General features: G+C 37.4%; 1 protein-coding gene across 1 annotated transcript in view; it reads left to right on the forward strand.

The window, feature by feature from the left end:
• LOC149284586 (glutamate receptor ionotropic, kainate 2) overlaps positions 1 to 16,224 on the forward strand; it is a 274,071-nt gene that overhangs the window by 201,790 nt on the left and 56,057 nt on the right. The window contains exon 11 of the mRNA XM_089496448.1: positions 11,587 to 11,810. Within this exon, the coding sequence (XP_089352574.1) occupies positions 11,587 to 11,810 (224 nt within the window). The remainder of the gene's footprint in view (positions 1 to 11,586; positions 11,811 to 16,224) is intronic.

A 16,224-nucleotide genomic window follows, 5' to 3' on the forward strand; every position in this document is an offset into this window, starting at 1 on the left:
TCCCTTTTATGCTGTGTTCCACGGTGATGAACAAGCTGAATGTGTAAGATGTAGACAAGATATAAGTCCTGTGGAAAATGTATTTAATAAATAGTAAATATTATATACGTCAACAGTCCTGTTACCAGAAAAAATAGCAATTTATGCAATCCGTCTGTTTCTGTTTGTTTGTTAAAAAATCAAGTGGTCAGTCAAATTTAGGATTAACTGCATATCTTTTTTAGCAATAGACCTCCTTTCCCCCCAGGATGTTTACCGAGCCAAATCTGAAGCTAACTAGTGATAAGTACAGTAATGATACAAATTTTCAGCACCTTTGAATATTATGTACATTCAGTGGCGTCACTACAGGGGGGCAAGGGGGGGCAATTGCCCCCCCTAGGTTAATCCTTGCCCCCCCTGTTGCCCCCCTGCCGAATTTGGAAAAAAGTCGCAATGCGACTTTAAATCCCGTCTTTTTTTTTTTTTTTTTTTAATGCGGAGGAGAGAGAGGGGCGCCTAGCAACCGCTCGGCGCCCCCCATTCTCCTCCACGAGGCCTCTACCTTCATCACGGTGCCGGCATTTCATCCTAAGCGCCGAAATATGACGTCATATTTCGGCGCTCAGCAGTGAAGCAGCGGCCACCGCAGCAGAGAACGAAGACAGAAGCCTCGTGCTCCCGTCGCTGGACCTAAAGGTGAGAGAACTACAAAGGGGGAGGGTAGATAGTGAGTAGGGAGAGGGGTTAGAAAGTGAAAAGGGAGGGAGAGGGGGTTAGAAAGTGATAAGGGAGGGAGAGGGGGTTAGAAAGTGATAAGGGAGGGAGAGGGGGTTAGAAAGTAATAAGGCAGGGGCGTCCAACATGCGGCCCGTGAGACCTCGAGGTGCGGCCCGTGTAAGATCGCCAGCCAGTGCAACCGATCTTACGCGGGCCGCACCTCGAGCATGTACTGGCTGACTTGGAATGTGATTGCTAACAGCAATCAAAGTCCCACCATGCCTAGGTTCCAGCACTTACACATCCGACCAGTAAATGCTGGAACCTAGGCATGATGGGACTGTGATTGCTGTTAGCAATCACACTCCTATCATGCCAAGTCAGCCAGTACATGCGGAAACCTAGCTAGCTGCCCCCCTTGTGTATTGATGCTGCCAGCAGTATGGGGTCTGCACATCACTTACAGCCACCCTGTACCAGCATGTACTGGCTGACTTGGCATGCTAGGAGCGTGATTGCTATCAGCAATCACAGTCCCATCATGCCTAGGTTCCAGCATTTACTGGTTGGATGTGTAAGTGCTGGAACCTAGGCATGATGGGACTTTGATTGCCGTTAGCAATCACACTCCTATCATGCCAAGTCAGCCAGTACATGCTGAAACCTAGCTAGCTGCCCCCCTTGTGTATTGATGCTGCCAGCAGTATGGGGTGTACACATCACTTACACCCACCCTGTACCAGCATGTACTGGCTGACTTGGCATGATAGGAGTGTGATTGCTAACAGCAACCACAGCAAGCACAGTCCCATCATGCCTAGGTACCAGCATTTACTGGTTGCCTGGGTATGATAGGAGTGTGATTGCAGTGTGGACGCCAGGGCTGGCTTTGGGGTATGCAACCTGTGATCTATGCGTGTAATTTAGGGGGTTTTAAATATACCTTTTAATGACGTGTTTTTTTGTGAATTCCAATTGATCTATACCTGCAAAGCTGGGGTTGTGTGTTATTCTGTAGATCCATATCTGCTATGCTATGTTTCCATACATTATTTATGTATACCTGCAAATACAGGGTTAATATGTCTTATTCAGTTGATTAATACATGCAATGCTGTTTCCATGTATTTATTTGATCTATACCTGCAATGCTACGTTTCATATACTATTGTATACCTGCAAATACAGGATTTGTATGTCTGATTCTGTTTATTTGAGATCACAAGTGAATTTCAGTTGATCTATACATGCAAAGCTTGGTTTGTGTGTTAATGTGTTGATCTATACCTGCTATCGGCAACTGGGGCTAATGTTAATATATATGGGCAGCAGGGGCATCAATATACAAGGGGCAAAAACACTAAGGGGGGTATAAACGACAATGCAGTGTGAAAAATCCATCCTGATGTAGACGTCTGTGACGTAGATTGTGTCCTGCTGTTTGTGTGTTTTTGGTTATCAGTGTAGCAGAGCCTGTCCTCGGTGTGTGTGTATAGGTGTTGGTGTGGCAGAGCCTGTCCTGGTGTGTGTTTGGGTGTTGGTGTGGCAGAGCCTGTCCTGGTGTGTGTGTTCGGTTGTCAGTGTGTCAGAGCCTGTCCTGGTGTGTGTGTGTTTGGATGTGGGTGTGGCAGAGCCTGTCCTGATGTGTGTGGGTGTCTGTGTGGCAGAGCCTGTCCTGGTGTGTGTGTGTGTTTGGTTGTTGGTGTGGCAGAGCATGTCCTGGTGTGTGTGTCTGGGTGTCGGTGTGACAGAGCCTGTCCTGGTGTGTGTGTTCAGTTGCCAGTGTGGCAGAGCCTGTCCTGGTGTGTGTGTCTGGGTGTCGGTGTGACAGAGCCTGTCCTGTTGTGTGTGCGTCTGTGTGGAAGAGCCTGTCCTGGTGTGTGTGTGTGTTTGGTTGTCGGTGTGGCAGAGCCTGTCCTGGTGTGTGTGTCTGTGTCACAGAGCCTGTCCTGGTGTGTGTGTCTGGGTGTCGGTGTGACAGAGCCTGTCCTGGTGTGTGTGTTCAGTTGTCAGTGTGGCAGAGCCTGTCCTGGTGTGTGTGTCGGGGTGTCGGTGTGAAAGAGCCTGTGTTGGTGTGTGTGTTTGGTCATCTATTTCCTGGCACTTAACTTACAGTAGGAATTATTTAATTTATATTTATCCAGAGATAAAATGCCCTCCTGAAGTTGTAGTGACTTCAGGGGACAAAACGTTCAAGGCCCTGAAATCATTTAGTGGAAAAGTTATTTATTGAGTTATAATATTTATTTCAAGGATAAGTCGCACTCAATTGTGGCTTCAGGCTTCCCATGTTGAATGATCAAGTATTATTTTAGCCCAATAACAAAAGTATAATTCCATAGCACATTACTTTTGGAAGTTATTAATGCCCCCCCAGTTTGACTGTGGTATCTTGTGTGCCCCCCCTATATATTGTTTCTAGAGTCGCCGCTGTGTACATTATGTACAATATCTGACACAATCAGAAATAAGAATAATTTAATGCGATGTTGCAAAGGTAGTCAGAAAATATGCATTTTCAACATAATCATGTCATGGCAATGTTTCCATTTTTTTAGACTTTTTTCTGACCATTTCACATGTCTTAATTGTTATTATTTTATCCTGTGCTGTTCTGTATGAGCATGTTTAGACCAAAGCAGCTTCACTATACACTTTTTTTAGGAGATATTTTATCTGATGTAAAAACTATTCAAAGGTGCCAATAATGTTGACCAGGACTGAATATCACGTGTCAGGACGTGTTTTTTTAAGGCTGACCACATCTCCTGCATGAATAGTAGCTGAGGGGTGCTCAAGGCAGCAAATGCATATGAGAGGTTCTTTAGAATCCCTGTACATTTGCAAGGGGGACATCTTCATGTATTACTTACATAAACCTGTTGGAATGAACTTTCATGATCTCGGTTAAAAAGCAGGAATATACTGTAGAACTGCAATAATATATTTGGAGAAATGGCCATGTTTGTAGTAGACAAGTCAGACCCAGAGTTATACGAATTAGAGCAATTACATATTAAAGAAAAAAATTGAATAGTGTCCTGTAAAATATCACTACACAAAAAAGGCTGAAAAGATGTAACCCTAACTGACATCATGACGTCAGCTTAGAGATATGTAAAAAATGGAAAAAATTAAAAGAAAAATGAAAATAAACATAATTTATCTACTTGAAGACTAATAATGATAATGAACTTGAGCTCTAGCCAAGGATAATAATTTTGTTAAGATATTCTATGCATAGAGAGTAAAATAGATACAGAAAAATGTACATATATCATAAAGTTGGCTTATCTTAAGAGCTTAGTAGCTCAAGCTTCAAGTGCTTCTCTTGAAAGAAGCAAGTATGTATTTTCTGACAAATACATTCTTTTGTTATATTTATTTGTTATACTTTGCATATGTGTATTAGTGGTGCTGGCACGTGGATCCCTTCTTTCATGTTTAAGTACTTTTCTGTTCAATGGCTCAATGTCATTGTTAGACTGAACTGAAAAAAATATCTTTAAAGATTAATTTTTGTACATTTTCTACTCTGGCATTATTAAAGAGCAAATAAGGAATTCACTAAGAGCCTTGGCTTGTGATTGTATTATGTTACATATATAATATTGTATCTTTTCCTACTGAATATTAATAATAATATAAAATGTAATGTAGTGGTGTACATTTTTTACTTGTTCTGTCTTTCCCTTAATAATTTCCCATATTAAACATTAAGGGTCTATGTATTTTATAGAACTATTGTGCAGGGTGGTGGTCTGATTGCCCAGCAGAATTAATTGTGTATATATATATATTTTAGTATAGAGCCAGGGATATGTATAAAAATTGATGTTGGTGTTTCATAGGTGTTCCTGTCAACAATTCTTAAAACACTTTAGGGTCTAGACTGCATATTTGAACCACATATGTCTACAGATTTGCCGAGCAATACTATGTATGTTTTTACACAGGGGAGAATATAATATACAGTTTCTAGTGTGAAAGTAACAGAAATACACATATCAGAGATTTCTCTTCATTGTTCCTATCTGGTATGTCATAGGTATCAGTTTCTTTTGTACTGGATTTGATAACAAGTAGATGAAGGGTAGCTTTCGCCATTAGAGTTCATGAGCTCTTATGGTGAGTTCACATGAGCTTTAGATTTAAGGTTGTAGAAGGTTATAGCGATATCGTAGCTATACCCTGTATATATTTTCTTACATATTTCACCACATTATGTTCTTATTTTATAAAAACCATAAGACTGCATTTCCATCATATTACATATGAGTACAGTGAATTACACATATTTTTTTCTGTTGTGTTTGTAAACACATTCATAGATATAAGCACATGTGTTTCAACATCCATTTACTCATTTATATAAGTTTCAGTTAATTCTAGAGGATAGCTAAATTACATTTAATTGATGCTATTCTTCTATTAAACCTTCCTGTTTTTTTAATGAATTTTGTTATCACAATGTCTCAATATAGGTTATGTTGTGTTATGTAGACACATCCTACACAATACTTTCTAATTCAATCTATTGTGTAATATAGCATTGCAAATCTATTGGTCAAAATATGTCATTAGCTAGAATAAAAACATGACTAAGAAAAACAAAAATAAACCAAAACAATCCAATAAACAATATTTTATAAAGTTTATAATCTGTTTTCCTAATTGTTTTAATACTAAGTGAATACCTTTTTAGAAAGATCTGTAATAACAGCTTGTTGTTTTTTTTTTGTTTTGTAACAAACAATAACAATAATATGTGCTTATTCTAAGGCCACTGTCTGTCATTAGTATGTATCAATTAAACAAACTTTGTTATGACTTTTTTTCTTACTTTTTTTTTGAGTCCACACTTCAAGCAATCTAAATAATCATTTATCCCTAGGAGGATAGCTCTAAATTAAAATGGATGTTTATATATACTTACTAATTATAGCTTTTCATTTAATAGGTTTAATATATTTTAAAAACAAATTATTAATGTATTCCTTCAGGCATATTGATTTCATCTAGTAAGTTTATTGATACTCTGCATAATTTCGCAAAGAAATATAGTTCTATTCTTCAACTCTTAATATTGTTATCATGTAGCGTCATGTACCTGGAGATGAATTAAAGTGTAATACATTTACACTACCTTCTATTTCAATGTTTGAAATATAACAAAGTTTATAATCAGTTTTCATTATCTTAATAATATATATATATATAAAAAAATATTTTATATCTAAAATTAATAAATACAATGTTTAATTAAGCACCATTTTGTAGTATCATTATCATAGCATTTCTATCAAAATGCATTATTTAAAAAAAAACTTCACTTATTAAATTTAATATAGCTGTTATAAATGTCAATACCTTGTAACATTTACCTTATTGCAGTAGAAAAATATGGGTTAGTGTGAAAAGTAATTTTTATGCATACTGCATTCTTCAATTTCATCACAAAACTATCAGCATTCAAACCATGGCGGCAATATTGCTTTAACCTTCATTCTTCACTCCACTTCATTTGAATTATTCTTTAGCACTTAGGAAGATTATTTTTTTCTGTTTGTTTTTTAATAGTTCTGCTTCACACATGTTTGATCTAGAATTAGACAAGCAGTAATATTTGTTTTAGTGATTCATCCTAATATAGTGAATCTTCCAGCAGATAATTGTCCAGTCTATTTCAAATCCAGTCTTGCTTGTGCAAACAATATATAATTACAATTGTGTAGAATCAATTCCTCGTTCCAAATTAATAAAAGCCAGCAGAAAAGGGACCACTTTCTTTAAAGCTCCCTCAGCTAAAGGAGCTCTAGTAGAGGAGCGGTTTATATGCTAAGCACTGGCCACAACGCAAGACATCGTAAGGATAAAAAAATAACACATTTTGTTAAAGTGCAAAACATACTCAAAGCAAAGTATGAGACTAACTTAACCAGAAAAGGACAATACTTAAATAGCTTACCCCATAGTAAGGTTCCAAATTTACCTCATGTGATGCTACAGAGGAAAGTTCTCCATTAGCTTATCCGACTAGTTTCTCATGCCATTCTTCCAATCAGGGGATAGGTTGTTCTTGTGGTGCGCGCTAAGGGTCTGCCCTGTTCCAGAAGTGCTCCAGGAGACCTGGGTAACACAGCTCATCACCAGAAAAAGCAGATCACCAGAGTAGAAAAAAGAATGTTGATATAGAGAACATGAAGAAGAAGTGAAGAACAAAAATTAGGGAGACATCGAGGGAGAATGTGAGAGAGCGTGTGACAGAGAGCATCACAGAGAGAGTGAGAGAGCATAACAGAGTGTGGGTGTGGAAAGCAAAATTCAAATAAAAAAGTCAGAGATTTCAACTTCATTCGGGCACCTTGCTTATTTTTGGACATTCGTGTGAGTTAATGAGGCCTACATTTAGATTCATATTTTTTGTTTAGGCAGAACCCATAGATGTTCCAAAGAAGCCTTTTGTACATTTAAGCCTTATCACCCCAGTTGGTGGATGCCTCATCCCACTGGCAACATAATGAGGATGAGGGGTAGACACAACTCGAGGTTGTGCCTTCCATAGGGTATTTTTTTATCATATTTATCAATAATATACTTGAGCAGGGGATGAGGGTGAAGGGGGTATATTTGAGCAATATCTCCCCAAATATATATGATTGCCCCACATCACTCCTTTTGGGGTGGTTGAATATGGGGCAACTACCGCCTCCCCTTAGTCAATAGGGGATCCTGGAATCCCCTGTTTCTTTTCTAAAATGGCTTTTTCTAAAATGGCTTCTAATATGTTTTAAGTTAGCTCATTGGAAACTTGCAAGTTAATGGCTGTGTGAGTTGCTTCTGCTGTTGAGTGTATGTGAGTTGAGAGTTATTTTTTGCACAAATGTTACTCAATGTTATGCTTGGCATGTTGAAGCAGAGATCAATGAGCAGAGATCAATGTATACCACTTTGAGCAGAGATCAATGTATACCACAAAAAGAGTGATACCCTTGGAGCTAAAGTGGCAGTTTTTACTTTCCAACCGGTTCCCGCTCAAGTTGAGCCCTTAGGTTCAATCGGCCATAGGATGAACTGCAAGTGTCCTCTTCAATCTCTCAGTTGGATATCGTAAGAATAGTTGATTAGGGTAGGATAAATCGGATAAACAAATTCCAAAGCCAAAATCAGGCTGTCAGAAGTAGCAGTGGGAAACAGACAGGATCACAACAGGAACTAGACAATTAACAATGCACTAGTACTGAACATAGGCAGGACCATCCAAAAGCAAAGGCTGGCTGTGAATGATGATTATTGAAAGGCTTAAAACGATGATCAGCTGGAGCTAATACCCTGATCCTCCATTGGTCAGGACTTCAGAAAGAATCCTCTTGATCTGAACAATCCAAAACAAAAGCCCCTTGTCAGCAGCCTTCAGAACTTGCAGCCAACTCGCATTCAAGAGACTCGACCTAGTAGTGTTACATAGCCTTGGTTAAGTAAAATTATGGTGTAAAAGTAGATTCAAATAACCAATGTCTATGACACAAATGTTGTTACAAATAAGACATTACTCTTAGTATGGGCATTTTGTAGATCATTGCAACATTCAAAATACTTCCATGCCGAAAAGTATCTGAAATAGAGTAATTGTAAAAAAAAAAAAAGATGTTAAGTATTCTAGATCATCACTCTCACTTGTTTCTAAATTTGAATTAGAGACCCCTCTTTCTGACAATGGGAAGTAAAACCATCACATTGTTATAACTGACTTAAGAAATGAGAGGCATTTCTCAATACATTATATCTATACGTTTGGTTTTAAATAATCCAGTCATTTTTTTCTATTGCTTTGTCATTATTTAATATTTCAAACATCTTCCTAGGAGGTCAACAATAATGACCACTTGAAACATTTGATAGAGAAAGTAATTCTTTATACACATTTAAAGGGCAGCTTTCGAATATTCTAACAACATTGTGCTTGGCAACAAAGAAGGATAAATTATATTTATATCTGTAATCTGTTCTATCAAAGATTGTGGTAATGCATTGACAACGTTTTGCAGACTTTTCTTAGAATTCTATAGAGTTCTATATGCCTTTGGGTGTAGTACCCATAAGATAAAGAATATCAGTCATCACTTGATTGTGTCTTGAAAAGGTACAGCTGGGTGACTGGATGAAACATAAACTAATCTTATTTTTCCCTTTGAGGCAGATAGAAAAAGGAAAAGTTCACTTGAATCCTTAAGACATACTAGTGGATGATTACTCTTCTGTATCACTCCAAGGGTTTGTGCTTGAAGCATAATATAAAATACTTTCAAGCGCCTTACTTTTATACAGAATAGGAAAGAGTATTCTGCTATAGTGGATTTAATAACTGTTTTTGGAATTCACCAAAGTGACTTTTTATGTCACATTTGATATATGTTTCATAAACACTTGGTTTACTTTGTTAAACCATAATAACAGATACACAACAAAAAATATACATCTGCACTAGGACAAGTTTACAAGTAATGAATGATACCATTATCATTTCTGACAGCTAACAAGTATAATATATTTTGTCTTTTCTGAATATCAATGTATTCTTTTCAGAAAATGTAATGATTTAAACCTTTATTAGCAATAATAAAAAATATATGTTTATCCAGCATTAAAATGACCTGCACCTTTTTCTCTCTTATTTCTATCGCCCCATTTCTCTTTCTTCTTACTCCCCCCATGCTTTTTTCTTTTCCTACTCTCTGTTCTTTTTTTCTTTCTCTCACTTTCTCTCCTTCCCTTTTTCCTTTTGTTCTTCACATTTTCTTTTTTCTTCTTTCTGCTCTTGTTCTTCTCGTTTCATCTATATAGTTTATTTTCTTTTTTTATTCTTTCTTTTATCCCCTTTCTTTTTTCCTAGTTGTTTTTTTCTTTTTTTATATTCCTCTTGCTTTTTTTTTCGATTTTTGACTCCCCCACATAATACTACCCATCAGTTCCTCCCCAACCCCATACAGCTGCATTACTCCACATATAACACCAAGCAGCCCCTTGCCCCTACACAACATTATTCAGAAGCCCCACCCCACGCACAACAATGTCTAGCAGCGCATGCTCTACCTTGTAACATAGTACACCATAAAAAAGGTCCTGCCCCCTTCCCTACACACATATCAACATTCAGTAAGCCCTTTCTCTCTCCGTTCCTCCCCACACACAACACGATCTGGCAGGTCCTCCCTGTCTCCTTGCACACAACGTAATCTGACTGGTCCTGCCTTCTTCCTAGTGCACAACAAACATTGTCAGGATTTCTTGACTAAAACAATTAGACACATTTTTGTGTGAAACATGTACGAAACACCCAGTGGGTCTGGGTAGGTGCATAGACCCCAAAACACCGTCTTAGGTAGGTAGGAAAGTGCCCAAAGAAAGAACCTATGCTGAGTTTAGGAGCAGAGTAGGGTTTGTAGGCGTGTGGAACATGCGCAATACGCCCAGTGGATCTGAATAGATGTAAAACATGTGTGATACGCCCAGTGGATCTGAACAGATGTAAAACATGTGCGATATGCCCAGTGGGTCTGAATAGGAGCCCGAACCCACCCCCCCTTAGGTAGGTAGGAAAGGGGCCAAATGTATGAGGGCAGAAATGTATGGAGGAGCAGTGTTATGGAGAGCCTTATATGATCAACCAGAGATACCCAATGGAATCCAATGCCCACAAACGTAAATGCCCTCCACAAACGTAACACCCCAAAGAACGCAAATTTAATTCCCTGAAGGAGGGGATAAATACCCCTTAAGACCTCTCCAACAAATACAGGCTGTAAACAGTCTTTACATATATCTTCTTTGGTTACCCACACAGGTGTTTCACTAATGGGGTCAAAAGAAGGCTTAAAATTACACGAGAGTCTCATTGAGTTAAAAAATGCAATGAAGTCCCAGTGATTCAGTTCCTTGGTAAGCAACGTAGCCATGGAACCTTACAAAGGACTCACCAATCTTGGGTACTTTGATGTAGTGGTGGGCAAAGCAATATATGTCCATGTAGTGTGACAGAATACCCAATATTTATGCCTTATATAGGTGTTTTGTTTTAAATAGTATTCACTTGGTATGCACTGAATTTTTGCTTTGTTTGGTGCCAGACGGTGCGTCCCACTAACCTTTCGCATGCGACTGGATGCCTTAAAAAAAATTGCAGATTGTGGCTACATGTCTATAATTTTACCTTTCCATTCCAGTAGTCATGCTATAAAATTATATTCTGACTTGTGGCTAAAAGTACTTCCATTCAAAATCTACTACAATGCATTTTATATAAAGACGCATTTAGTGAGAATGACCTTGGAAATTGCTATTAAAAATATTTGCTGTAGGCAATCTTTCCCGGGAAACTCTACGTATATTTTATTGCAACTAAAACACATTCTAGTAAGCTTGAAATAACCGATCATAGAGTGTATTAAATCAGCTAACAGCATGTTTTTGTTTTATTCCTTGAAAGTTCAGTCTGATGTTTAAGATCTTGTCTATAAACTTTCTTTTCGAAATACAGAAAGTAGGAAAATGTTTTGACACAAAGCTCTGCAGGACAACTTACATGCACTTTAGTGTGTTTCTTACAAAACAATACTACATTAATTTGCTTTTGGAAACATATATGAATCCAGTGCCAGTTATAAACTTAGTAAACCTAAAAAATCAGAGATTACATTTATTTTTTGCATTTCATTCATGTTAATGTTTTGCACCATCTATCAGGATATTGGCTCTTTTTTATAGTCTTGTTAAATTGGGTAGGGGTACCATCTTTGTAACTTCAGTTTGAAATCTTTCTGATGAAGTTTTCTACATTGTTCTGGATCTGGATTCACTTACAATATTTCTTTTTGTTTCTCTCAACAGAAAGCTGATCTTGCAGTTGCGCCACTGGCTATAACCTATATGCGAGAACAGGTCATCGACTTTACTAAACCATTCATGACTCTTGGAATAAGTATTTTGTACCGAAAGCCCAATGGTACAAACCCAGGCGTCTTCTCCTTCCTGAATCCTCTTTCTCCTGATATCTGGATGTATATTCTGCTGGCTTACTTGGGTGTCAGTTGTGTGCTCTTTGTCATAGCCAGGTAACATGTCTACATTTGTGAATATTTGGCAATTATTTTGCATTTTATTTACCAACAATAATTGTCAAATGTCACTTTCCTTATATTTTATATATTTTACGATGATGTTGTGCAGGTCAAGTCACATTGAAGACTCTCACCAATGATTGTTAATCAGGGCCATCTTACTTCTCAATGTCTATATTACAAATATAAATTATCACTGAAACAGAAACCAAAGTCAGCAATATGCTTGATAGTCCTAATTATTATAACTCAGGTACACCAGGTTTGTCTTAGGTGGTTGGAATAAAAGACGTAAGAAATATATGACATGGATCACAAACAACAAAATATTTTTATCACGCATGTTGGAAGATTATAACCCAATAGCAAGGAGTGACAAAACAAAACCCCAAAAAGTCCAAGGACATCAAATCCAAAGGGCAGGTAGCAGAGTAACAGAGGATTCCAAAATGGGGTACAGGAGCACAGGAACAGGGAACAGGAAAGCAGAAGCAAATGCTGGGTTTCTGGAAACTGAGCTGCAGAATTACCTGGGACTGGGCAGCATGTGCTCTGGAGCTTTATACCTCCAGATTAGCAGAAACACCCCTGTTGCTGGGGTAACAAAGGAGGAGTCTCCCCATCTCCAGAAATGTGGTCTTCGTGGGCATGGCCTACTGGTCCCCACCTGATGTGCATGTCAGAGGGAGTGACACGACCCCCACCACTTCCCTGCGGTGGGACAAAGAGGAGGTGCTGTGACAAACACATTGTTCCCTTACACACACAAATCTTGAAATTTTTTTCATTTTATCTTCTGGTAATAATATTGCTCACAGCTGATGGTCACAAGATTATATATATAATCTTGTGACCATCAGCTGTGAGCAATATTATTACCAGAAGATAAAATGAAAAAAAAATCAAGATTTGTGTGTGTAAGGGAACAATATATATATATATATGCTGCTCTTGGTTAAACATATGGCAATTTCTAGAAATAACAGAGACAGTCTCTTTATAAAATGTTTACAGTATAAAAACAGTAGGGCTTTCAGTAGGGTTGAAAGGTAGAAGGTTTGAACAGTGGTATACTCACTATGCTGACTGGACAATTTCATTGGTTGCTATGGTAACAAGTGCACGTTTCAATGTTGCATCACAATCATTTATTATGCATAACTAACCAGTTTACTTTAACCCCTTCGCGACCTTTGCCGGTTCAGGACCGTCATAACAAGAAGGTCACTAAATGACCTTTGACGGTCCTGAACCGTCAAAAAATTAAATAAGCTTAGAAAGTGATCAAGGATCACTTTCTTCGCTTAAACAGCCTTGCTGCAATGCCTCGATGTCGAGGCATTCAGCAAGGCCGAGATCGGCATCGGGGGCCATGTCTGGCCCCTCCCCGGGGCGTCAACAGCCGCCATACATTGTATGGCGGCGGACGCCCGTTTTAAAAGCGTTTAGGAGGCGATTAACGATCGCCTCCTAAACTTAAATGGTGTCGCTGGAATGCCTCGATCAGGAGGCATCCAGCGACACCAAACACTTACCTCTGGGTGGGCTGTGACCGCTCCGGAGAGCGGTCACAGCCGCCGCTGCCGGTGATCTTCGCCATCAAGCAAGATGGCGGCGGCCCGGGAAATAAAACAATAAAGACGAAAAAGTTCGCTAGAGGGTCTCCAGACCCTCTAGAGAACTGGCTCCACTTGCTGGTTGAATACAGGTACTGCATTCAACCATGCAAGTCAATGGAGCCCAGCTTTCTAATCACTATGTGATTAGTAAAATATTCAAAAAAAAATAAAAATAAATAAAAAATGGAAAAAAAAAATAAAAAAAAATGTGCTAACATTTAAAAATAATTATGCAGTGATGTCACTAGATGAACCATCCAGTACCAGCAAAATGTGTAAAAAACAATATAAAAAAAGTATTAAAAAAATAAAATAAAATAAAAAAATAAAGTTTATTATTTTGAGCAAGTGCTAAAATTTCTAAAAAATCTCAACAAAGAGTTAAAATAAAAGCACTTAAAATACCCAAGGGGTGTCTAATATATAAAAAAAATGGCTGATGGGGTAAATTGGAGTGGCCTAGCTCAAAGATAGGGCATAGGTACAGACTGACCAAAATGGAGAAAAAAAGCGCACTTCCCAAATGTGGCATTTTAAATCTGAAACAACCCGACAAACCCATGCATGTCGGGTATCACTGCACTCAGGAGATGTTCCTGAACACACATTGGGGTGTTGTTTGACAGTGGCCTGTATATCTATAACTAAAGTACAATTTGTGTGAAAAAAAAAATTAAAAAAATTACTATTACAAAGTTTGACAAAGTGTAGTTCTATAATTGGTGCATGGAAAGGGTTAAAATAACAGCATTTGGAATACCCTGGGGTGTCTAGTTTTCAAAAATATATGGTTTGAATGGGTTAAATTGAGTTAACCGGCTTCAAAGATGTTCCAAAGAGGAGAGGGAGGCACAATGACCAAATGACCACCTGAATTACGCATGCCCCAAAAGTAGCCTTTTACCAGCCAAACAATCTGACAAACCCATGCATGTGGGGTATCGCTGTACTCAGGAGATGTTGCTGAACACATATTGGGGTGTTGTTTGACAGTGACATATACCAGCACCTGTATATCTATAACTAAAGTACAATTTGTGTGGAAAAAAAAATAAAAAAAATTACTATTACAAAGTTTGACAAAGTGTAGTTGTATAATTGGTGCATGGAAAGGGTTAAAATAACAGCATTTGGAATACCCTGGGGTGTCTAGTTTTCAAAAATATATGGTTTGAATGGGTTAAATTGAGTTAACCGGCTTCAAAGATGTTCCAAAGAGGAGATGGAGGCAGACTGACCAGATTTGTTAAAAAAGATTTGGAAATCATAAAACGCTGCTTGTACTTATTGCCCTATAACTTACAAAAAACAGCAAAAAAACATAAAAACATTGGGTATTTCTAAACTCAGGACAAGTAGTAGAATCTATTTAGCTAGTTTTTTTACTTGCTTTTTTAGGTGAGTAAAAGATTTTTCAAGTAAAAGTCATAAAATGTGTTTTTTTTTCAATTTTTCACCATGTTTTTTTTATTTTTTTTATAGTAAATAAGATGATACGATCAAAATAATGGTATCTGAAGAAAGCCCATCTTGTCCTGAAAAAAACAATATATAACTTATGTGGGTACACTAAATGGGTGAGGAGAAAATTACAGCTGAACACAAGCACCACAAAAGTATTAAAACAGCCTCGGTCCCACAGGGTACAAAACGAAAAATGAGCCCGGTCCTTAAGGGGTTAATAATTGGTAGGTAAACAATTGTGTTTACAAATAAATACCTTTTAAAGAAAGCTTTTCCATGCTTACTCCAGTAATCATCAGCATAGGAAATGATAAAAAAATAAAATCATTGGTGAGAGTCTTATTAATATTGTCGCCTTAATAACTAAAAGAGTAATTTAGTAGACCACAGGTTAAAATATTGCTGAAAGATAAGTTAATCCATTTAGTGATATAGGGCTAAAAATATATTATTCTATCATGCAAACGGTCAGTTTTCTTTCAGATTCTACAGTATGTCCTTTTCTACTATCCCAATAATTGCATTTTTGCTTTATTGGTTTTTTTTCCCATCTTCCTTTTTTATGATTCAATAATAGCAAGCCTTTAATGAGGTGTTGAATTCCTTCCTGGTCAAAGTGCCCATTTTCCTTAAAGCAAGAGGGTCTTTCACCTTGCTTCAAATACTTGACAAAAGTTACCAAGAAATAGATAAAAGGTTCTAGTTTTTTTGTTTTGTGTTTACATGTTCTGTAAGTTTTAGAATAATTTGCAGAACTTGCAGAAGGTGTTTGAAAGATTTGTTTACTCCTTTTGGGAGGATCACTCATTTATGTTTTCAAAACTTGAATATATCTATACATCTATTTCTATCTTTTTATCTATATTTCTATCCATCTTTATATATATATATATATATACTCATATGTGTATATATACACTATACAGGTGCTTGCTTTTATACACCTATGGCAATGGGTCTGATTAAAACACCTGAGTTCAATAATTAAGAGGTGTGTTTCCGTCACACATACATAGAGCCTCTATTGGACACTGATATTAACATGAGTGTGACACATTATAAACATATAATAAAATAATATATATATGGACATTTCATAAAATTCCTAAATATTGAAAAGCTATTGTACCTAATGAATTTCTGGTTTATACAGTCTTAATGTATAGTCACTACTTAGTAACTACTTAAGTCAGCAATGGTTATTGTTAACCTTTCTGTTAGGGAGTAGCAGTCAACTTTAAATTGTTGGCTTTGAAAAAAAAATATCCAGAATTGGCTACTCTGTATTTCACATTTTATTTGACGGTTCCTTTTGATTGTTTGAT

Source organism: Sceloporus occidentalis, unplaced genomic scaffold, assembly GCF_023333645.1.
Source record: "Sceloporus occidentalis isolate IW3139 unplaced genomic scaffold, rSceOcc1.0.p SCAF_90, whole genome shotgun sequence".
Taxonomy (NCBI): Eukaryota; Metazoa; Chordata; class Lepidosauria; order Squamata; family Phrynosomatidae; genus Sceloporus; species Sceloporus occidentalis.